Raw genomic sequence first — 24,901 nt, forward strand, 5'->3', positions numbered from 1 at the left:
ATGTTTGTATCCTTTCGCTGAAAATACTTTTAGTATTTGATACTTACCTCAACATGGCCGGTTTTCAGGCGCTTCTCTCAGTGCAATAAGAGCCCTTTTAGTCTAATTTTTATTCGATAGCTTAATCTTCCTCTTTTTCTCTGTGGTTTGGTTGGACAAGTGCCAGTAAATATATGTCCATCGAATGATAGCTAAATCAGATTAGTCATTTGTTCCCGTACACCTCTGGGTGTACACATTGTTGTTCAAACGTCAGTTCTTCTCTCCTCCTTCCTCACCATCAGGGATGCCAGATGTGAAGACAAATTTTTCATTTGAAAAACATTCGAGCTCGCGTGATGAAATGGGAGCAGAAAAAGCTTCATAGTCGGTATCCGTTATATTATGTATTCTAATTTTCAATAAACTGACAAAATTTCAATTAAAATATGCTTATTTTTATGTGTGAGGATATGCTTTCGTATCGTGATTCGTGTGAGTAATAAATCCGAAGTCTTTTCGTATCGTACGTGCTTTCGTATCGTGCGAGAAATTGAACTGGCATGCCTGAACACCATTTTCGATTACACTCTGAATGTGTTTCACTCGCTTTCAGGCGGGTAATTTTTTCTAATGCATTCAGCATGTTTTGCTGCAGGGGCCACTCGTTCCGATAGCGTATTATAGGAAGAGGAAAATTGATTTTCATGTACCAATCCGCACAGAAATCACTGCTCTTCATGAGAACCCTTTAATTTTTCACAAACTTCATGCACTAGATTACGGTTTTACGACCCAACACTTGATTATTATACGTAACAACACTAGGAATTTCGCTAAAATCTGCGGAACGTTCTTCACTTGTAACAAGCTTTTTCTCCTCCTAGGGTTGTCCTCTCCTTGCCAGGTTGCCCATGGTTGTAAGTGGCCTATTAACTGACAAATTTTCGTTACGGCGCTATTTCTGAGGCGGGGAATGACTGGAGTCTTCAGATCCGAAGTTCGCAGGCAAATATGCGATTCGTATTAATAACTGGACAATTTGCTGTCCCCGATTGGCTAATTCAGTTTTAAGCTCTGCTTGTGCGATCTCCTGCTACTTATTTGCACTACCAAACGAAGAAATTGCTGTTTTGAATCGAGCACATTTCATTAATTTTGTACACTCGTACTCTGGATGTGAAATCCAAAACCAATTCGAACTAGAGCGTGAATAATGTTAAAAAAAGCCTTATTCAGCTTCGGACTAGTGCATTTCAAATGAATCAGCCTATCGCAGATAGCCATGCATGAAATGGATTCTTTATTGCCTTTCAACGGTTTTACACAATTATTACTAGCAGTAGAAATACTAAAACAACTTGCAAGAAATAAAAACCACTCTAGAATAGCCGATAAAGTTGCTCTAATAAAGAGGAGTTTTTAGTTGTTTTTAAAAAACCAACAAATCTCAGCAGACTCGTTATACACATTAAACTGCGAATAGCCGGCACTCGGACACTTCATTTTGCCACAAACTATAACATATAAAAATGCAGCTCTGTCTGTCTGTCTGTCTGATCCATATAGGAACTACTACTGGAATCTACTGAACCGATCGGCGTGAAATTTTGTATATAGAGCTTTTAAGGGCCGAGAAAGGTGACCAAGATAGTTCGAGACCTTTCCCACTTCTGAAATGAAGCATAATTTTATGCACATCTCGAAAACTAGCCATGCAAATGAAACCAAATTTGGCATGTGGATGTTTTAAGGAGTATCAAATATTACCATATTGGTTTGACACCCTTCCCTTTCCTGGAAGGGAGGGGTTCCATACAAATGAAAAACGAATTTCTACACGTCTCGAGAACTAATCAAGTAAATGGAACTAAATTTGCCAGGTGAATGTTTTTAGCTGTAACAAAAATGTCCATAATGTTTCGACACCCTTACTTCTTCTGGCATGTCTTCAAATACCATTTTTAAATCCAAGATGACGACAGCGGCAAATGAACAAATACCACCCAACATGGGTATTTCCGGATTTGTTATGATGCACTAAAGCCACAAATATACCTCAGACAACATTTTGAATTGTATGATGACGATTTCCGGTGTCTGGAAAACAGCAGAAATCACGAAATACCACCCAATACTAGTGTTTCTTAAACCAGAATGACGCTCAGGAGCCAGAAATTGTCTCCAAATACCATTTTAAAATCCAAGATGGCGACTTACGGTTTCTGAAAAATAGCCTTAAGTGACTAAATACCACCCAATATGATTATCACCGGAACCAGAATGATGCAAGGAGCTAAAAACTGACCTCAGACACCATTTTGAATTTTAAAATGGCTTTAAAACTTCTGGGAAACAGCCGAAAATAACCAAATACTACTACATATGGATATGTCCGTAATCGAAATGATGTAAAGAAGCCAAGCATTGACCCTGGACACCATTTTAAGTTCGAAGATGATCACATTCAGTTTCTGGAAAGCAAGTTGAAAATAAAAACCACCGGAATAATAAAAAATCACTCGAAAAACGAAGCGAAATCACGGAGATGTAAACAAAAAAAACCTTGACACTAGGCAGAAATAATTGACAAGGCTCGGTAAAGAAGAGCAACAGAGTTGGGCGTTGCATTGGAGGGAAGAATAGATGTATGTGTATTAGGCACCTTTTTGTTTTAATTTGGAGCGAATATTCGATTTTTTTTTGTTCTTGAGATCGTTGTGACCTACTCCATTAAAAAAAAAGCATGAAAAACTAGTAATAATGAACAAATTTCGATTAGAGTGAATCAATCCCGAAAAGTATTAGAACAAAAACCATTTTTCGGCTCCTGGCTCCTTCGGAAATAAATTCAAGTCCGCAAAATCTATGAATCTATGATCTATGAATGTATAAAAATTCCTCCCCTACACCAACACGGGGACAAATTTGAACCTTCCCGAAAAAAGTACGATGTGTTTTGTGGTAAGAAAAGCGAATGGACAATGTTTTTTTTATTGTAACCATAAAAAACATGGTGTTTTTATTGTGAACTTCCAGTCGTTACCCTGTTTTAACAACGTTTTTTGTTGTTGAATCCACCACCGACAATAATTTTACCATAAAAAACAATGTCAGTGACTTCTGAATGTATGAGAAAATGCCAGAATAATTGCTGTTAAGATACATAACAACCCCTTTTATAATGGTAAAAATGGCAAAAACAATTTTTTTATTGTTTTGGACGATAATATTTGGTGTAAAATCTAACTACGATACAAAATATGGAAAAAATATGGTATAACTATGCACAATAACAACAATTTTTAAGGGTTTTTCAATAAGTTTGAAAAACCCATAAAAATTGTTCAGAGGTTTAGAGGTTAGAGGTAAGCTCGGTCTTCTCCTTTCTTTCCTTAACAGACCGCAAGGACGAAGCCGGCGCCGTTATCGATCTATACAAAAGTAGAAACTACAAAATTGTGTACATCGAAGATGGTCAATTAAATCTAAATAGTGTTCTACGTGGTTCTTTGTGCTCTGATCCATCACGGAGGTGCAACTACGAAATGTTCGCTCAAGCTACACAGTACCAAAAAATGAAATTTACAACTAATACAAATGAAAGCACATAACGATTTCTAGCACATAAAGTGAAAAACATATACAATTTCACACCGTTAATAATGCACAATACAGAATCGTTTTAAGCCATGTAAATTTGTACATTAATTGATATAAACTTAAAACTTCGAACATTAATATGCATGCAAATTCACAATATATTCATTTACTTTGCATGTGAATATAATGCCACACGGAATATTACATGGTTTCCAATGCTCCATTTATGTGCATTTAAAGTAATGTAAATTTTTTTACTGTGTATATAAAACTGTGGAAAACGTTCATAAACCTCTAAATGCTCAACATTCTGAAATTCAAGATAATAACTTTTGGTTTCAAGAAATCTGTGAAAATATATGGCCTTTTTTGAAACAGGATGACGTTCAGAGGTTTCTAACACCATTTTTCAATCTAAGATGGTGGCTTCCGGTTTCTTAGAAAGCTGGGTAAAATTGAGAGATTGCCAATGCCAAAAAATAGCAAATCAATGCCAGAGATCAGGTCGAAGTTCAAATTGTAAGTTCTAGTTGCTGCTGCGTAAAACTTAACATCGTTCAAATGCTTAAAGCCCAAGATAGCGATTTACAGCTTGAGGAACACTAAAAACAATATCGCACGCTAGCCTGTGGGGTTAATAGTGGTCTCGATAAACTAGATTAGTTATAAGAATTCGTTATCGATATTGTTTTTGGCACATTTCGCATGTTGTCGAAAAAGTACAACAACACACCATGCCTCAGTACTGAGTCGAGAAAATTTCCAGCTCTAAATGATCCACGACCTGATCGGGGATCGAACCCGATATCAAAACCGTGTGGGAGAGCTAGCCGATCGACATCGCTAACCACAGAGCCACGGGGACCACAAGAAAAACTGAAAACGCTCAAATTTCGGTGTTCTAGTCGGAAGGGTAACATCTTCAGGTTTTTTGAAATTTTCGAACCTCAAAATTGTTCTTAGCTTCGAACGCTAATCGAATTTATATAGGTGTGATCATGATGTATAAAGACATGGTGTAACGATATGTCAAAAGCAGAATCGGCCATATTGGAAAAAAAATTGCCAGCCAGTAGGTTTGTTTATAAACAACTAGGGTATAAAATCTATCGCATCTCAAAATATATCATTTGGATGCATTTAAATTATAAATATGGCAATGCTACATACCTTGCTACCAATATTCATTAATTTAAGAAACAATTTCCAACTTAAAACACCTGAATTTGCTGTATTCAATTGCCTAGTTAGTGAGGATATACCAACAAACACGAAAAAGTTATTCGCTGTTGCATAGTGATGCCTCGTCTCCAACCCTCCAAAGTGAAAAAACGCTTCCTCACCCCGCGCCTAGTTTTTCGTCAAACCGTTACACCATGTTCTACTCATCATGGGTGTGATAATAATTAAGTCTGCTATCACACAGAGCTACTCATGAAAAAAGGAACACAGATTGCGGCAACCCATGACTTATTTGCGCCCTTGCTAGAGCAAACATAAACAATATCATCAGCCTCGAAAAAGTGCAATCCATCGGAAACAGAAGTCAATAGTCGTAATTCGTGTTGTCGAGTCCACACTCCCGGTTAAGTGTAGTGTCTAGTACGTGTCTGATAAAACAGTCCATCGAACCCTAATGGGAAATAACACTTCATCCATCGACAGGGGACCCAGAAACTCCCTTATGTTTCGTCGTCGCAGCAACATCGCCGTAGTAAACTGTAAGTGTCCATTCGTGAATTTATGTCGTTTATTTGTGTTTGACACCGTCCCATTGCGCCGGATTGCACGAACGGGGGACATCGAACGAAACGACTGTCTGCTGCCGGCTGTGACGAGTGATCCTTGGCGAATAAATATAGAGCGAAGGCCGGTAAAGTTGGGGCTTTGCGTTTTGAATGACACCATTTACACGCACACAGTCATCATCCTGCTGGAGCACGAACATTGGCCACATTTTGTTTATTTTTTCTTCTACGACCATTCCGTTTATATGCTGGACTGTGTCATTTATTGGTTTTATAGTTATGATGACTCAGAACCCTTTCCTCCGCCAGTAACATGCATAATCCGTTTCACCTGCCTGCGTTTTGGCCAGCAACTACCGGCGTAAAGACTCTTTATGAGTATGCGAACCCGGCTATGCATTGGCAGGCTAGCCGAAGCGCTGCAGAATTGCGCCGGCCGGTAAGTAGCCACCGGACACGCGATTGCTGTTTGTTTTCCCCGGCCGGCAGTCGTTAGCTCGGTCGATTTTCATTACGGCTGCTGGCTCACGATCTCACTCGAGGCGACGACAGGACCGGATCGGCTAATGGAGGAGGTAAAGGTGTGAAAATGGTTTCGCAGTGCCGCGCCGCGCCGGCATAACCATAAAGACTAAATTGCTGTGACATTTCGGGGAAGGAAATCCAAATTGGTGGGAAATTACTGCCAATGAGATAGCGCAAAATATGGCTTCCTTTATTACGACCATTGTTGGCACAATAGACAGGCTTAAGTGGACCTTTCTACTTTTCGGCTTCCCGCGGGGTTTAACCGTAACAGGTGTCTTTTTATGTGAATAAAGTTCCCGGAATCGTTATATTGATGTTTCAATCATCCGAGAAGGCTCTCCAACGGGGGGAAGGTAAAAACGCTTTTGATGAGAGATCTTAGAAACCACAGACAGGAGCTTAATATGTTTAATCCAATGTTAAAAAATGCAGCTTTACTGGAAAGGCATTCTTGGAATAATGATAAGTTGAAGATTAAACAATATATATCCCGTCTCCATTTCGAAGAAAAACTGCGTATACTTACATTCTTATGGAATGGGTTAGACGTAATTTTCGTTCGCGATTCGAAACAGGAAATTCAATTAAACGTTGGAATGTTTAATTGTAGAAATAAATCTACAGCCCAGTAACGCTTTCCATCGGTCCGTCAATTCCTCTATCAGCACAATCGACTAGTTTCTGAGAAAACGGTGGTCAGGTTAGTGAGTGCGCTCTACGCTGGTGTAGAAAAACCTTTCCATTCCCACTCGCTTTCGAAACCATTGTATTGAATTAAAATTGCACATCACAGGTCGAGCGTGGGACAGAAAGTGCTCTCAACCATCACTAGAGGATTAATAAGAAAGGACACTTGAGCGGGTAAATTTCTTACAGTCTGGATGGCGCTTGTCTTGGTCGTTAAATTATGAAGAATTGCTGGCAGGGAAGGTAAAATAGCCCAACCCCGCAGAGCACGATGTCACGCAGCATTGAAATACGACCAAAGGCTGACAATTAAACATCACGCATTGCGGAACTTTGGTCGTAATTTTAATCATCCGATGCTGCATTTAGGAGGAAAATCAAAATGTCATTGCGAAAAGAATGCAAATCGAAATCAGTGATAACTTCTCCTAATTAAGGACTTGTTTCTAATTAGTTACAAATTAATGAGCTCGAATCGTTCAATAATGTTCATCAATCTGGCATTAGCACCAAGGACAATCTGACATTCCGAGTCATTTTTTTTTGTTCGTAAAATGAAGTAAAAGTTCGCTCGGAATTTTCATCAGTTCATGTTTTATCTACACGACAACGAGACTGGCTGCGCTATCGGATCCCCTCTATTCCGCATTTATTTTCGCGTTCCGCTTCAGGTGAAATCCACGCAAGGCGAATGAACTGCTGCTCTATCGGGGGTGTCTTTGATGTTTCCAGTGAAGATGTAATTATGCTAATGTATGCATTGCGTTTGAAAGTACCGGAAAATAACGAACGATCAAGATTCATGAACAGAATATATTAAAGTTTTTCTGTCAGTACAGTTGTAGACAGTCAACCAAGTCATTAGAAACTTACCACATGACCTTAAGGTAGAATTACCACAAATATCAAAATATATTTGTGGATGTTGTTGTATTTCTTGAACATGAGCATGAACATTTTGTTCATGCTCATGTTTACACAGATCATAACTTTTATCATATACTCTCACATTCAAAAAAACTTTCGGAGGTATTTTTCTAGGTGAAATTTTCGGCTCCCACGAATAAACTTATAAACTAGTTACAAGATGTGCGTTTTTATATGGAAAATGACGAGACAAAATAAGTATGTTCACGTCAACGAAATACCTTTTATTTGATACAATAATACAAAATCTGATAGTATAGTGAAAGTTTTTGGTAGGTACGCTGTGTGTCTGCGGTTGCGACCGAAGCAATGAATTTCTGCTCAATATCGATACTAAGTGAAAACGAAAAGTGGATGCTAAATGCAAATCCGCGTTTTGGTGTATGTTGAAACGAAAAAAGATTAATGATATCTCTGTGGAATCCAGAAAGATAATTTGATTTTGCTTAAAATTTCAAGAAACATTGGTGCACACTTAAAAAAATCTTAATCTACTTTGACGAGTTTCTGGAGAAACCAGTATTTGACAGATGTCATTTTATGCCGAGAATCTCGGTTCACAGTTGGCTACGCTCTCGGCAAATCTAACCGAGAGACGGCAAACTAGTCTAACGACCTTTCGGTGATATAAGCTGAATGTTTTGGTACAGTAGAGAGGCGATTTTTCAGCAAAATCTAATCACAGAGAATAATTTCGCTAAGAATTTAGCAGTTTTCTTTCAAAAGATAAATTATAAGCTCGATGAGTTTTAGTAAGAAAGGAAATTTATTCATTTTGAGCATCAAATGTTAACGGAACATTCAAAAGCCTCATGTCCTCCTTTTACAATTTCTGTTGAGCTGCGTCCAATTTCTTCTTAGGTGCTTTTTGCAGCTTATTGCTTGTTTACACCCGAGACGTTTGCACGATTTCAAACTACAAATTTTCGGGTTCCTGCCACTTTGCACGAATCTGTACTACACTTTTTTCGGCTTGGGGCTTGTAAACATCTGTATTTTGCACATATGTTAGCAAAACTTGTATCTGCTTCCTGTGTGCTCGTACGTAACACCTCTGCACAAATTTGTACCAAAAATGGCGGTCAACTCGTTCATGAGAATGACAGCTGTGTTACCGAAGCTCGGCAACGAGTGTATCCGCAAGGTTACAGAGTTCGCTTCGCCGAGCGATGGTTATGGGTTCGAATCTTAGTAGAATCAGGCCATTCGACGTCATTAAAGACTTAAACATGGCTCCCTCACAACTTACCATTCGTTTCCGCTGAATTCTTTATTCCCTTGGTGTGACTTCCTCTAAAATACGTCCTTATAATAAAACTGATCAGGAGCACACCCAACGAAACTGCTCCAGGGAATATGATGAACTGTATTTGGCAGGTGGAACGAGTCTCAGTATAGTAGTGTAGAAAGCTTGGAAAGGGAGGGTAAAATCATATTACACATAAACACGGATAAACAATAACCATACCCTTGCTAACCTTATCTATTTTTCTGTATGGACTTCCTCACTGCGGCCAGAATCGTAGATCTATTGTGAGATATTGCCCGGGTGTCTGCTGTATCCCGCACTTCTATTATTGGCAATGCCGCTATTGAGAAGTGGCATTATTATTATTTGTTATCAGTGCTTGTGTGTTATGTGATACTCTTCCTTTTCCCCGCTTACTGTTCTACGATACCGATGCTCGTTCCTCATGCCAAATATCACCAATTATAATCCCCTGGAGAAGTTTCGTAGTGCGTCCTTCTGGCCAGTTTTATTAATAAGAGGGACTTATTTATTGTTAAGAGAAAGTCACGCAAAGGTGTTATAGATTTCAGTGTGAAGGAAGGGTAAGTGGTGGGGAGCCTGAGAATGAACCCATACTTCAAGTCCAGTTTTGACATCGAATGGCCTGATTCTACTAAGGTTCGAACCCACGACCATCCGCTTGACAAAGCGGACTCTGTAACCTTGCGGCTACGCAGCTCCCCTTTTGCCTTACCTTACCTTACCTAGCAGCCTAGAGCCGGGGTGGTTCGTGCTGTATTAAAAAGTAGTCTCCATTCCACTCGGTTCTGGGCTGTATGACGCCATACTCCCAGGCGTCTTATCACTTTCAATCTTGCCAAGCCCTCGAGCACGCTGTGCTCCTCTGTTTATGGTGCCAGAGGGGTTACTTAAAAAAATCGTTTTAACCGGGTTGTCGTCCGGCATCCTTGCGACGTGTCCGGCCCATCGCAATCTATTAACTTAACCCAGATGTGCAATAGGGGTCTCTCCCAGCCCCATGGTTCATACGTCCACGCCATTCTCGGCCTTCAGTCTGTACTCCACCGTAAGGGGGGCAGCGAAAAGGGTCATGCCAAATTTTAAAAACCGACCATGTACATTTTGCATTGTTGGCCCAGAATAATCATCTATAAAAAATTTAAGCTCAATGGGACATGATTTATGGGTACCTCATAGTTGTGATTTTTCGGCCCTTGAAAATCTACCACATGAAATACCTACATGAAATTGGGAAAATTGATTTTTTTCGACGCCAAATGTCTTAAAAATGCATAAAACGTCGAGATCTGGTGTTATCTCGAAAACAATTTTTGACTGAAAATCGACCTTTTGGGACTTAGCCGTTTTCTGAGCAACCCGGGAAACTATTCTCGTTCTCGTGCATCTCACTTCTCAATAGCGGTATTTTCAATAATAGAAGTACGGGATACAGCAGATTCCTGGGCTTATCTCATAATAGATCAACAGAATCGTAGCAGTGAGCAAATCCATACAGAAAAAACTCCACATTCTGACTGTCGTCTTTATTGGCTTTAGTATCATTTCAAATCATTGTCTATTGCTGATTCTGGCAATTCATAATTTGTTTTCTCAATTTCTTAGATAAAGTGATCGATTTGATTTGCTTGCTGGCAACCAGGACTTCACTTGATGTTCAGTTAGAAATCTAACGAAAGTTACGTCACTCACGTTAAACATCCGAAGCACTGGCATTTTTAACTTTTCCCACATGACATAATGAATTTCAGTCCCAACACCTTTCAAACTGCTATACAAATAATGAACGGATTGAGTTTCCTTCATCTCGGTTCATGTTCAAAAAAATTGAACCAATAGCACAAAATGGCCTCTATTGCCTATAGAAACGTCTATGCAAAGTTCCAGCCAGATCAAAACTGGTGGATTGAATTTGTTGCCTGTTTATTTGTGGAATTGCTCAACTACCAAAAAGTTGTTTACAAAATTTATGCAGTCTACACCATAGTACAAGGACGTCATGAGCCTGAATTTGACAGTTACTGGTAACTTTGTTCACCTTGGGGTGATGCAGTTTGGTTCTCAATTATAGCAAATCTTTTCAATTGTGATCAAAATTTCTTTAAATGTTGTACGTAAGGTGCCAGTACACTAAGAACAATTATAAATTGAGCAGCCTTTTCACTACGCGCACAATTGCTCCATCAGAGAAAAGCACAAAGTCCAAAACGTAAACAAAGTTACCACGAACTGGGACCGAGGTATTTGCAGGGCTGTGTAGGTACATGGCCTTCATAACTATCCAAACAGGAGATTTTTTTTCAGTGGATGGGAAGAATTCTTCGCTAATGTTACGTACGTCTTATGCATGTGGGGGCGCTGTTAACTTTAGCTTTCAATTTTCGACTAAGAAACTCAAAGAAATTTTTAAGGCTTCTCACACTTACGCAAACTCTGATATTGATTGTCAAAACGAGCGAAATGACGAATGCCTTACTTCGTAGTCTCCAATGAAAAATTATGTCTCCTTTTCGAGTTCATCTGCTGTCAAAATCAGTGTTAGAGCTTTCGAACCTAGGGGCAAGACACACTATATAGACCGTTCCGATAATTAAGTGTATTTACTTACGATCAACCGTCATTTCAAATAACGTGCAGTATTCAACCAAACGTTGGCTGCGTCCTGTTGTTTACATCCAAAAGAAACAGATGCTGTCATTTCTTCTAACATTTAGTGCGAAATTTTGAAAATGCGTGGCCTTTCTCCCGAGCAAAGAAAGCGAATTGTGCACAAATGGGGCACCGAGACTGGTCTTTCTATAAAAAAATTAGCCAGAGAAGAAGGTATAAGTGTCGGAGCAGTTCAAACCGCATTGCGGAAGTATTGTGAAGAGCGCACATCTACTGATGCCCCAAGACGTGGTAGAAAACCCGGGACTGTTGATCCCACAATGGACAAAAAGGTTAAGGAATGCTACAAGCGGCATCCTTCAGTATCAGTACGAGATGTGGCGAGAAAGCTTGGAACCTCGTCGAGTAACGTTATGCGTGCCAAGGGACGAATGGGTCTGCAGACCCGTCGGAAGCAGAAGCAGATAGATATAATAGATATATGGCAAAATATTTCCAATATTGGATATTACAAAGTATTTATCGTTGCATTTTCCGGCACCCGTCTACCTATATCACATATCCTTGACAGCATATTATTGTCGGATTCTTTCGAAGTGATATAAATGTGACAGATAAACGATAAATATCAAAATATATCTACCAATATCGTATAATCACAGACAAACAGACATAACACGTCGAACAATCTAAACATATAAGAATGCAGCTCTGTCTGTCTGATTCATATAGGCTTGGAAACTACTGTACCGATCGGCATGAAATTTTGTATATCTGTAGGGGTTTTAGGGGCCGAGAAAGGTGACTAAAATAGTTCGAGACCCCTCCTTCTTCTGGAAGGAAAGCGTCCCATACAAATGAAACACAAATTCGTAAACATCTCGAAAACAAATCGAGCAAATGGAACCAAATTTGGCATGTTGATGTTTTTAGGAGTGACAAATGTAACTATATTGGCTCGATACCCTTCCCTATCCTGGAAGGGAGGGGTTCTATAAAAAAGAAACACAAATTCCTGCACATCTCAAGAACTAACCAAGTAAATTGAACCAAATTTGGCGGGTGGATGTTTTCAGGGGTAACAAACATATTCATGATAGTTTGACACCCCTTCCTGTTCTATAAGGGAGGAATTTGGCATGTAAATGTCTTTAGAGGTAACAAATCTGTTCATAATGGTTCGACACCCCTCCCTCTTAAGTGAGGGTACAAACAAATGAAACACAAATTTCTGCACATCTCAAGAACTAAACAAGTAAATGGAATCAAATTTGGCGGGTGTATGTCTTTAGGGGTAACAAATATATTCAAAATGGTTTGACACCTCTCTCTCTTCTATAAGAGAGGGGTTCCATACATATGAAACACAAATTTCGCACAGCTCGAGAACCAATCAAGCAAATATAACCAAATTTGGCAGGTGAATGTTTTTAGGTGTAACTTCTTCTGGCATGTCTCCAAATACCATTTCGAAATCCAAGATGGCGACTTCCCGTTTCTGAAAAATAGCAGCAATTGACCCAACATGGGTATTTCCGGAATTGCTATGATGCACTGAAGCCACAAATCGACCTCAGACAACATTTCGAATTGTAAGATGGCTACTTCCTGTGTCTGAAAAACAGCTAAAAATGACCAAATAACACCCAATATGGATGTTTCTTAAACCAGAATAACGCCAGAAACTCTCCAAATGCCATTTTTAAATCGAAGTTGGCGACTTACGGTTTCTGAAAAATGTGACCAAATACCACCCAATATGAGTATCACCGGAACCAGAATGATGCAAGAAGCTAAAAATTGACCACAGGCACCATTTTGAATTGTAAAATGGCAACTTCTGGGAAACAGCCGAAAATAACCGAATACTACTACATATGGATATGTCCGTAATTAAGATGATGTAAAGAAGCCAAAAATTGACCCTAGACACCATTTTGAATTCGAAGATGGCCACTTTCAGTTTCTGGAAAACAACGAAAATAACTGAAATACACCCAATGTATTTCCGGAAAAGAGGTTATGTACAACAGCAAAAAATCGAAGAATTTTTGAAATTATTAAATTAAACACTAAAATAGGCGGGACGAAGTTTGCCGGGTCAGCTAGTTTCCAATAAAATCATCGTTTGGATGATTCCAGTACTTTACGTTAGTAACACCAGCTGCTGTCGTGATCGCGCTGCGTCATGTGTTTCGACATCAGCGCCAGCCTTACTGCATGTGTCGAATGATGAACTACAAAATATGTATAAGATTGCATGACAGCGCCCCAGACGACGTTTTCGCGCGATGCCTGTTATTCGATTGAAAATTTGAAATGCACTTTTTTTGTGGGGATGTAGCTAAGTTCCAGTGTTATGTCTGTTAGTCTGTGGTATAATATTACCGATATAGCAAAGCAAAGCAAAGCCTTGGTGCTACATTCCGATTCGGAACATGATTTTCTGTTTACTATACACAGCCAACCGTTAAGTGAACAGGACAATTGCGGGGCTAGCGCTACGATCCTACCGACACTAACAGTCCCTCCCGACTCAGGACTCGAACCTACGACAACTGGCTTGTTAGGCCAGCATCGTACCTCGAGACCAGCTGGGGAGACTATTACCGAAATACTTCTCCTAAAAATGAAGTTGTCTAGGCCCTAGTTTCGAGTAGTTTTCACACGCGCTTGCATCCATTTTTACAAATAAAGTGCTCGAATCAAATAATTTTCAGTTGAAAGCGGGGATTAGAGGCCATTACTAGACCACGTTATCACATTCCGATTTATTAACATCATACCCTCTTTTACATATGAACAGAGCGCGGAACAGAGTGGTCTATATGCCATCGAGCAGTGTACCATCGAAATGTTATTCACATTAGTCAATCGCTGGCAAATCGCAAAAACTTTAAGCGCTTCTCAGTTTTTTAATACACTTTTCTAGCGGTAAATCGGCTATGAATGCATGTTTTTCTCTATTAACGATAATTCATGACTTGATGGCAACAATAGAAATTAAAGCTAGAAAAAATAAAAACACGAGGTTTGTTCTTTAAAACAATAGATAGGGTATCGAACGTCTTCGTCAGTGGTTTTCTTCGGCAGCTTTTCTGCAGCAATCTTATGGAGAAACCTACCGAAGAAAACGACTGACGAAGACGTTCGATACCCTATATAATCCGGTGGTAAAGATTTTTTTTTCGCAAAAAGTACAGTTGCAGATGAAAATGTGGCAACACTGGTCTGAGCAGGCAGCAGGGATACCGAATGTGCAGATTTTTATTGATTTACAGATATTTTTGATTTTTCCATAGTCTCCTTATGTCTGCGCATTCTTTCTCAAAATGTGTGCTGTCTTTTGCCTGCGCGAGCGCAATTTTTTCTAATCACGGATAGGTTTCATTCAGACTTCAAGCAGATTTTTCCGTTGAAGTCCGCCTGAATAAAAAATGGATGTCAGATTCGTGTTCAGTACCCCAAAATTATGTAAATATCATGTTTCTGTCGCATTCATCAAAACTTTTTTGCTTGGCCAGCCTTTGAATGAAGTAGCCCCACTGCACAGTGCAAAAAGTGGAACTTAATTCTATAGCGCCTATCACCTTCATCCTAGCTCAAAAGTGTCTTCGGAACAATTGTTTGCATGAATGACCCGCATAATCCCAAATTGTCAAAAAATTTGAAAAGTTTACTATACTAAAAATAAAAAAAAAATCAGCTTTTTGTGTTAAGAGATAGAGAAATAGTTTATTTAGAAAAGTTGTAGAAAATTCAAAAATATGAAACTTTGTTGAACATAAGAAAATCCTATCTTTTTTCAGTACAAAGTTATAAAGTGTATTACATGGGACTCACCTAAAAGTTAGTTTTTTGTACTTAACTTTTGCTAGTTGCTAGTTTTTACACGAAATTGTTGTTCGGAGGGGCACACATAACACAAATTTTTGCCAAAGACCATAAATCTCCAAAACTTTCCTTTTAAAGTTATATCATATTTTAGCTTAGTTTCATACTTTTGAGCTCTCTACAATTTTGCTGAATAAACTATTCTTCTATCTTTTAACACAAAAAAGTTATTTATTTTTATTTTTAGTACAGTAAATATTTCATGTTTTTTGATAATTTGCGATTATGCGGGTCATTCATGCAAACAATTGTTCCGAAACACATTTAAAGCTAGGATGAAGGTGAAAGGCGCTATGGAATTAAGTTCCACTTTTTGCCTGATTGGACCACCGTGCACTGTCTGGGCTCATATATATTTTTTTGTTCTCAATTTGACACATGCACGTACGCTGGCGCTGATGTCGAAATAAAAGAAGCAGCGCGAATAGCAGCGCGATGCTTCTCTCTAGTGGAGTAATTGTGTGCGTTGTGGAAATGCTGCTCAATTTAAAGTTGTTTTTAGTTTACTTCACACCTATCATTTAAAAGGCATTCTGGTCATAATTGGCTATTTATCGCAAAACTTAAAACGACCGTGCGACTTCTGGATTTGAACTTCAGAACTAGGAAAATGATGATAGATTGAATTTTTAGCCAAGGCTGATATACAGAGGAGACTGTTTCTCGTGAGTTATTTGCGTAAAATGGATGTTATTGGCATCAAAAAGAATACAGCTGGTTAAATACTTTCAGCAGCATCTAGTAGACTAATTACTGTCAAGAAAATACATACGAAATTGCAAATTTATGAGATTCGGTTCAGCTTCTTATTTGAAGTTATGTTTTTACTGGAGTTGGTAGGTACATAGCGTGTTGGAATTGCATTTTCTTAGTTTAAATCTACGTTTAATGAAAAAAATCTAAATTTCCAAAGTTTCCCGCTACGTAAACTCGTGATAACTCACTGCAAATAGAATCTTGATAAGTTAAAATGCTGCCTACAAATCATCATCAACATTTTTACTGCAGCGCCAGCTGTCAGTCGAACAGTCATTTTAATCGCCCATTGAAATGATCTGCTCAAATCGAAAACACAGCTGCATCGCACGAAGGTAAACAAAGCTACCAACACAGACTAACAGACGTAACACTGGAACCTGGCTCCATCGCCACAAAAAACGATCATTTCAAATTTCTAATCGAATAACAGTCATCGCGCGACAACGCCGCCTGAGGCGCTGTCATGCAATCTCATACATATTTTGTGGTTCCCTATTTGACACATGCAGTAACGCTAGCGCTGATATCGAAATACATGACGCAGCGCGAACACGGCAGCAGATGGTGCTAGTGTTACTGACATGAAGTTCTGGAATCATCCGAACGATGATTTTATTGAAAATTTGTTCAAAGTGTTATGTCTGTTAGTCTGAGCTACCAGTATCTGGAAAATTCAGATGTGTAACGTCAACGTGCGCTGGTTTTGCCCGAAATTTGGATACTACCTGTTGTTCCAGAATTAATTAGTGTAAAAAGTGTGGACTGTGAGCTAAGATGCTGCCAAATTTGAGCATTTTGAGCAAGATGAGCTACTTGTTGGTTGAATTCTCCTGTTTACGGGCACTACCACAGTGCTAAGAGTGCCGCCTGGTGGTGAAAAGACAAGTCACACATTCAGATGCCCGTATCCATTTAAATGAGTAATATTTTTCGGCCAAACTAAATTGTATTACATTTTTATATCGCACCGAGTGTGGCATAGATTGATTTTTGACTGAGATTCCTCTGCTTCGCTACAACTGTTGAATTCCATGAAAAATTTCATCTGCGGAAATAAGTTTTTTTTTTCAAACGTGAAGGACATGACATTTACATGCAGGATTAAAAGAAATGAACACAAATGCAAATTGATATTGGTTCGGAAAGATTATTTTGAAAGTGTACTATTTGTTTGTTTTTCGTTTAATATGGAGCCAACTGAAAAGTCGGGGTTCGATTTCCCTTTTCGGCAGCTTATAATAATGTAATTGTAATAATGGTATGTCAATCCGATCGGATGCTTCACTGAAATCAATGTCAAGGAATTTTACGTGCCTGCCATTAACCAGTTAAAAGAGGTTCACGTTTCCTCGAACTCTATTGCAATAACAAAACTAGACGTGCCTTCAATGCATACTTATGTTGATCTCATATATCTACAAAGGTGACACTATTAGTACTCATTTGAGTTGGAGAACGTGGGAATGATGGTGTCAGGATTCCACACCTTAAATCACAGCACGAAGGAGTATGTTTTATTTTAATTAAAGTAGATGAACCAAGTAGTGGCCCACAAGTTTTCATTTAATTTTGTTACATAGGAAAGAGTATCAATTTAAGAAAATAGGGATGAAATGAAATGACCAATTTTCAAATTTTCCAAAAAAATCTACCCCTAAACAATCGTAGATGATTTTCTAGGAACAAAAACCCACAAAATTCTTTATCCACAAAATCGGCAATTTTCAGTTCCTTGCGTACGCACTGCAGGTGCTTTGCCCCTTTTTCCGCTGGTTTATGATGTATCCACCTCGAAGCAAAGCACCAAATGCATAAAGACCTATAACGAGGAGAATAATAAAACCGAGCAAATTGTATGCCGTGACGCAGAAGCGTTAGCACTTTGCAAACGATTTGGAGAAAATTATACCCATATTCTGTCGGGGGAAACCGGAATCAACCTTTCCGATTTGAGTCCTAGCCTTTTGTTTTCCCCTTCCATACCAAACGTCGTTTTCACTCACTTTACAGCGAGGCTATCCTGGCACCCACGAAAAGCGTCACGGATGGTGCGAAATGATTCACTTAGCACGTGCCCAAAACAAGAAAGCCATCCGCCAGAGTAAATTTGGGTAACAGACTCCAGCCGGCATGATTTTTGGTTTTTTTTTTTTTGCTTCTGCGGCACACCGTTTGTTAGTCTCAAGTAAATAATAAATGCCTCTGCTGGAATGGAATAGGGCCATAAAGTGAAAACTTTTCGCAAACGTGTGTGGCTAACGGGAGAATAAAGATTTTCCGGCTTCCACCGACGGTGGCGGAAACCTGGCTACTCACAGTGGCAATGTTCTTTGATAAGCCGGAGGACGCGAAAGGTCAAAGCAGTCATTAGGAAGAGTTTTCCTGAAAATGCTTTGTGCGATTCTTTGCTTTTCAAAAGTTACTGTTTGTTGTTTGAACTTCTAGTGCCATTTGCGGAGGAGAAATGTCAGGCCATTTATGGTATTATGTATTGTTTCAATGTCTGTTCTCGTTGTTAAGTGGATGTGTACTCTATATCTATGGGATGAATATTGGTATACAATTTTCTTTGGCCATGAGTTTTAGAATAATAGTAATACAATTCAATTTCACTATGTGCCATTCGAAAAGAATGTTTTATCATGAAAAACCCATTGCCGAAACCGTACACCACTAATACTTTGTTATAATTCTTTCCGAAACCTAACTTCACTGTCCAGTAGTAAAGTTAATCTTTTCCGTCGAACCATCCTGAGGGGATGTGGGAATTCACTCGGTTCCTAGTTTACTGCCGGACCTAACTGTGTTTTATGTTCTTTTCTTTGTTTCACTCCTCAGCCATAAAATCGGCTCTTCTGATTCAGCGTTGGTATCGGCGGTTCCTTGCACGAATGGAAATCCGACGCCGCTATACGTGGACCATCTTCCAGAGCATCGAATATGCCGGCGAGCAGGACCAAGTTCGGGTGAGTAGCTAAATCCTTAGTGCTGCTGATGGCGCAGTAGTTGAAATCGAATTTATATGCTTTGAAACATTGCCTTGCCTTAAGGAATACCAGGTGGCTTGAAAGAAGCACTAGTGTGTGTTTTCGTTATTTTCAATTATCTCGGATCTTTTTCCAGTTCACTAATGCTACACGTTAAATATTGAAAGATTGTTTCAAATGCAGTTTATTGAATCGTTGATTTTCAGCACTATTTATTTGTTTTACCAGCAACTAACAACAAGCTAGTAGCTTGTGATTAGTAGTGGAAATTCAAATTCAATTTTATAGTTGATCAAGGTTGTTGAAGGACTTTTTTGATTTTTTTCAATATCCTGAATTTTCTGAAATTTGTTACGTTTCAAAAGTCAAAGTTTTAGTGTCGCTAATTAGCAATTGAGTGGAAACCCGCTCAGTGCGTACTATCAAAGGGCATAATAGACATTTCTTTTATCCAGCAGTAATCTGAGGATTGCTTTGAAAGTGTAAAGTTCAGAATTAAATTATGTCATCTGCAAAATTGTGCTGTACTTTACATTTAGACATTTAGAATGAAATTTCAGTTGCATACAAAAGTTTGAGGTGAATGCCAACGGTGTACACCTAAAGTACGGAGGCTGGCAACCGTATACGCTGCCATTTTTGCAACTTAAAAAAGTACCACCCTAGTTAATCTAACCAGCAGGCTAGTTTCATGAAGCTGTACTGGTGTACTCATATAGTTTATACAAGAATACTGGATATTGTAAAAAATTGGTGGCACGCCTTCTTTCGCCTCCTGTGCACTTTCACAAAAGCAATTCGATTACCCTGTTTGCGGCGGAAAATTTCTGCCACCTGCGTGGGCAGTAAAATGCGGTAGATAATTTCATTGATTACCGATGAACAGAGATAAAAAAAACTACCGCGATCCACAATAAAAATACGAACATAAACTTCTTTCCTGTCAATTTAAGCGAAAAAGTGCATCTGTCAACAACGAACATTATTGAAACAAACGGAAAAATGGTCAGTGCTAAGACAGGCAAGGAAACCGGCAAACTAAAAGCGAAAGTAGTATCCCGATCTTCCCGGTCCGGACTTCAGTTTCCAGTAGGACGAATCCATCGCCATCTGAAGAATGCTTCCACCAGCTATGGACGCGTCGGAGCAACCTCCGCCGTGTATACGGCCGCCATCCTGGAGTATCTATCCGCTGAAGTTCTAGAGCTGGCCGGTAACGCGTGCAAAGATCTGCGGGTAAAAAGAATCACACCACGGCACCTGCAGCTGGCAATCCGAGGGGACGAAGAGCTGGACTGCTTGATAAAGGCAACCATCGCCGGAGGGGGCGTCATTCCGCACATCAACAAGGCCCTGCTAGCGAAAAGAGATACTCTAATTGGCAACGATCATTAACACTAATTATGCTTAAATAAAAATGTACAGAACTAGGTTAATTACGCTATTTTGCTTGATTTCTGTGTAATATCACCATACCTGGAGGGAAATCCCGATCCAAGTTGAAAACACCGGAAAGCAATCAACGACTGGCTCTCGTTTGGTTCTTCGCAATTGAAATTGTTTGCCGATGCCATTTGTCAGCTAGTTGGATAAATACACGCTAATTGATGCAACTGCCGTCAGTCTATCGGAGTCAAGCTGGGAGAAATCAATTTTGATTATCCCCCGAGTGATCTTCCGAGGTCGCACGTTGCGCCACATCCAATTAAGTTGAATTGAGAGCTAATCGGTCGGCAGACTCGGAGGTGTCGGCTTCGGCTGGCTGGTGGGTAATTAACTGGCATGGAAACGCTAACGCTCTTGTCGCTGTTGATAAAACAGTACATAATTGAATTTATTTTTGTAAAGTCTACGTTGATTCACTTCTAATGTTTTCTCGTGTGTTCATTTTCAGCTATACAATTTTTTCAACGCACTACTGACGCACATTCCAGAAACCACCGGACGACCCGTCGATTCCAGAGAGACCTCTCAGGCTTCTTCCACCGGTACGTATTTATTTTTTGCTTATATATAGCGTTAGCCATAAGGATGCTTACCATCAAGAAGATTACCATATTGTACGTTGGACATAATTGATGAAAACCATATTGTTAACACATCATGTTTTTTTTTAAAGTAGCAAATAATTCAGGATTTAAATTGTCGCCATCCTGTCGCCAAGTTATCCAACAAAAAGTTCCGTGCTTGGAATGTGGAATCGCTAGTTGTACCAACATTTTTTTTTTTTGAATTTCCGGACTTTATCTTCTCTAAAACTTATTCACCCTAAATTTAAAGTTTATCGTCTCTCGTGAAGAAAAAATACACCATTTATTTCAGAGCCCGGTTATTTTATTCGAGTTTATCGCTGCCCAACTCATCGGCTTCAAACGTGGAAATTCATTATCATATTCCGATCCGATTAGGCGGTACAATGCAAATCAATTTATGTACCCTTCTGAGCAATCACGGGTGTTAAAAATGCGGAATACATAACGGTTAACAGTAATGACGTGGAACTCTAGGAACAACGTGGAAAAACACAATGCTCGGTGGATTTTTTCAAGATTTTTTTACAAGTTTGGATAGTTTTTAGAACCTGAGCATGATGTTTGGGAACGCGGTGGTCTTCACTTCCATCCAGGATCAATCATTTTCTACACAGATGATTCAAAAATGAACAATCGAGTGAGGGCAGAAGTAACTGGCCCAGGAAAAGAGCTATCAATTCCAATGAGCCAATGGCTTTCAAGCTGAAGTCCAAGCAATACTAGAATGTTCTGTTATATGCCTACGAACACATCTGTTCAACTGAAGAACCATAAATGAGACAAAATCTCTTTATTTTCTGTATTGACATCTAGCGGTTGAGAGAATGCATTTTACACTCGAAATTTTATCACGCTTATATTCCATTCATTCAACAGAAGGACCTCATACAGTCCTTTTTCGCCGCTTTTTCGCCGAGAGAATCCTTTGTTCTCTCCGGTACTGGTATAGCGCAGTATGCAGTTCAAAAAGAAATTCATTTTCCTATCTCAATCCCATGTAAAATTCAGGCACTGAATCAGGAAATGAAATTTCTTCTGGTAGTTATTACGCAGCTAAAAAAAAATCATAAACTGAAAGAAAAAACAAAGTTCACTTGCTGTGAACACTGCTGTGAAGCAAAATGTCACTTGTTCTTGCACGGAATAATGACCACTGACATTATTCAGGTACTGAAAGTGCCAGGCAGTTGGTTGGTCGTCTCACGCCCAGCGATGCCAGATTGGAAGACATTAGCCTACATTCAAAATATTTTTCACGTTATAGTTACCGGAAAAGTTACGTGAATATTTTCCACTATCGTTTTCTAGTAGATTCTACGTGATTGTTATTTGAGTTCATCATGACCTTGTGAGATGAATAATCCTTTGAAACTTAAAATTCATCTACTGGTAAACGACGAATTTGCATACCTGAGTGATTTATTACGCAACATATTTTGATAATTTCCAAAACCCGTTTCCTAGCTCATAAAAATTAGAGAAATAAATGAAAATTGTACATTTCGTAAAACGTGATTGCTATCAGATATCACTCAGGTATGCAAATTCGTAAATGAATGGAACAACATAAAAACTGATAAATATTACGACATTCTCGGAAATTGTTATTGTCCGCTGCAACTGTTTTCGTTCAGGTAACTCTTTCACGTGATGGTACGTGATTGGTACGTGGTTAATCATAGTATGCATGGGATTTTCACGTAGATGTTATGTTTGTCACTTAAATAATGCAAAATGACAGAAAATAAAGAAGTATAGGAACTTTCACGTAACAATAACGTGAAAAATATTTTGAATGTATGATGAAGACATCCATTTTTGTGACGACAGCGTAAAGACATTGGAGAAAACATGTGAAGACATTGAAAAATATGTGAACGACCCGAATTTTGCATTAGTGCATTAGTGGTGAGCTTTTTTTCTGCTCGACAGTTTCAGATTTGCCGGAAAGTTTCTTCAGCCTTCGGGCTTCGGGTAGAAAGACATCTTTTCGCGGACCATGAAGACTTTTGAAAAAATACCTGGCATCCCTGCTCTCACACCAGATCGCGGTAAACAAGTGTGTTCGTGTTCTAGAAAAAAAGCAAAAAGCATGCGCTCACTGACGTCAGATATCGTTACTGTGAAGCATTCTCAGCTGTCAAAATTCCGTTTGGTAAAAAGGGCAAAATTTCGTGAACTTCTTTTCTTTTCAACTGCGTACTACGCTTATAGCGAGAGTGCCTTTTCATACGCCCGCATTCGTGCAACGGTTTTTATGTAGATATATTTTTAATGAATTTCATTGTTGCCCAAGTTGAAAACTGAATATCTTGACTAACGACAATCATTTTTTTACATTGTAGCTGATGTCGTAAGCAGTGCTGTGTATAGCGCGTCTGATATGCATTACTTGCAATGTTAGGTATGAAAAAACCTTTATTAATCCACCTAGTGGCGCAGTAACCCTTGTTATACTAACTATTACTTTATACATATTAGGCCAATCAATTACAAATCGTATACCAACGTAAGTCCAATTTTTAATAATGAATTAAATAAATTTAAAAGATAGTTTTCAGAGAGTTAACCAAAGACGATCATTGAATTAAAGCTTGACGTGGTTTTCGCAAATAATATGCATGTTATCACTGGAGTACATGAGTCTTATTTTTTAGATCACAAACCAATTTTTTAATGCTGGCTAGAAGCAACTAATTTTTTTTAAATAATTGAACGTGGGGAAACAGTTATAGATAACAATGATGCTGATTTCACACTAGAACAGCAGATATGTATGTCAGTTGAATGCGGTTCTACTTATTCGCTTTATTTTCAGAAATTGCAGGACCTAAATTTATGAATCAGCATCAAGTTTTTTTTACGAATTGAAGCAAACTTCTACAAACCTGCGCTCGAAATATAGTTCAGAATTATACAGGGAAAAAATATAGCTATTGATGAAAGTTGTCAATTTAATTCTATCTCAAATGCTTTATCTGAAAATGAAGGTTCTCCACGATCTTTGAAAATTTTGGATTTTCAGAGTGTAGGCGAGAACATTATTCTTTTCGAAGGCCTAGGCTGTATGAAAAATTCCGAAATAAGGACTTTTTGAATCTTGCTGCGATAACGAGAAGTGGAATAGCATGGATAATCTGTTTGCTTACCTTACCTTACCAGTCAGCTCCAGGCCGAAGTGTCCCTTGCTGTTCGAAGAAGTCGTCTCCATTCAACTCGGTCCATGGCTGCAGCTCGCCAGCCATGTCGTCTGCGGAGGCCCCGCAGGTCGTCTTCCACTTGGTCGAGCCACCTTGCTCGCTGCGTGCCCCGTCGCCTTATTCCAGTCGGGTTGTTATCAAGAACCATTTTCACCGGGTTGTCGTCCGACATCCTAACGACATGCCCAGCCCACCGTAGTCCCCCGATTTTTGCCGTTTGAACGATGAGTGGTTCTCCTAGCAGCTGATGCAACTCGTGGTTCATCCGCCTCCGCCATGATCCATCTTCCATCTGCACTCCACCACAGATGGTACGCAACACCTTTCGTTCGAAAACCCCAAGGGTAGTCCATTGTATCATATGACTCGTGGAGGCGTGAGATAGGAACTTGTGAGGACCGGAGCTAAGTTTGACGCTCCTTCCAAGTTGTCGACTCACCATTTGAAGCCCAATCTGTTTGCACTTAGTCTTGAATTAGAAAGCAGTATTTATATCTTACATGAGCATATTATATCATTCATAAAGATAAGTGACTTTTCACCTGCGCACACTAGTAAACGAGTTGCTTCAACACTTTTCCTTTATTTTGTCGATTACGTTCACCAGCTACTTTAGATTCTGGGTCACAAATTTTAAACATAAAATAAGTGTTCAACTGAAAAATGTTCCAGCTGT

At 39.2% G+C, this 24,901-nt stretch overlaps 2 protein-coding genes across 5 annotated transcripts in view; both read left to right on the forward strand.

Annotated features, from left to right (window-relative positions):
• Positions 1–24,901, forward strand: part of LOC129720680 (serine/threonine-protein phosphatase rdgC) — a 240,188-nt gene that overhangs the window by 91,120 nt on the left and 124,167 nt on the right. For 3 of the 4 annotated variants that reach the window (XM_055672239.1, XM_055672237.1, XM_055672236.1), the window contains 2 exons: positions 18,844–18,971; positions 20,887–20,980. In XM_055672239.1, coding sequence (XP_055528214.1) covers positions 18,844–18,971; positions 20,887–20,980 — 222 coding nt within the window. Of the gene's footprint in view, positions 1–5,163; positions 5,304–18,843; positions 18,972–20,886; positions 20,981–24,901 lie in introns of those variants that run through there. The other variant, XM_055672238.1, reaches the window with a different exon arrangement.
• On the forward strand, positions 19,843–20,387 carry LOC129724718 (histone H2A.V-like). Its single transcript, XM_055679850.1, has 2 exons — positions 19,843–19,847; positions 19,946–20,387. The coding sequence occupies exons 1-2, from the start codon at positions 19,843–19,845 to the stop codon at positions 20,385–20,387; spliced, it is 447 nt and encodes a 148-aa protein (XP_055535825.1).

This window comes from Wyeomyia smithii, chromosome 2 (assembly GCF_029784165.1).
Source record: "Wyeomyia smithii strain HCP4-BCI-WySm-NY-G18 chromosome 2, ASM2978416v1, whole genome shotgun sequence".
NCBI lineage: Eukaryota > Metazoa > Arthropoda > Insecta > Diptera > Culicidae > Wyeomyia > Wyeomyia smithii.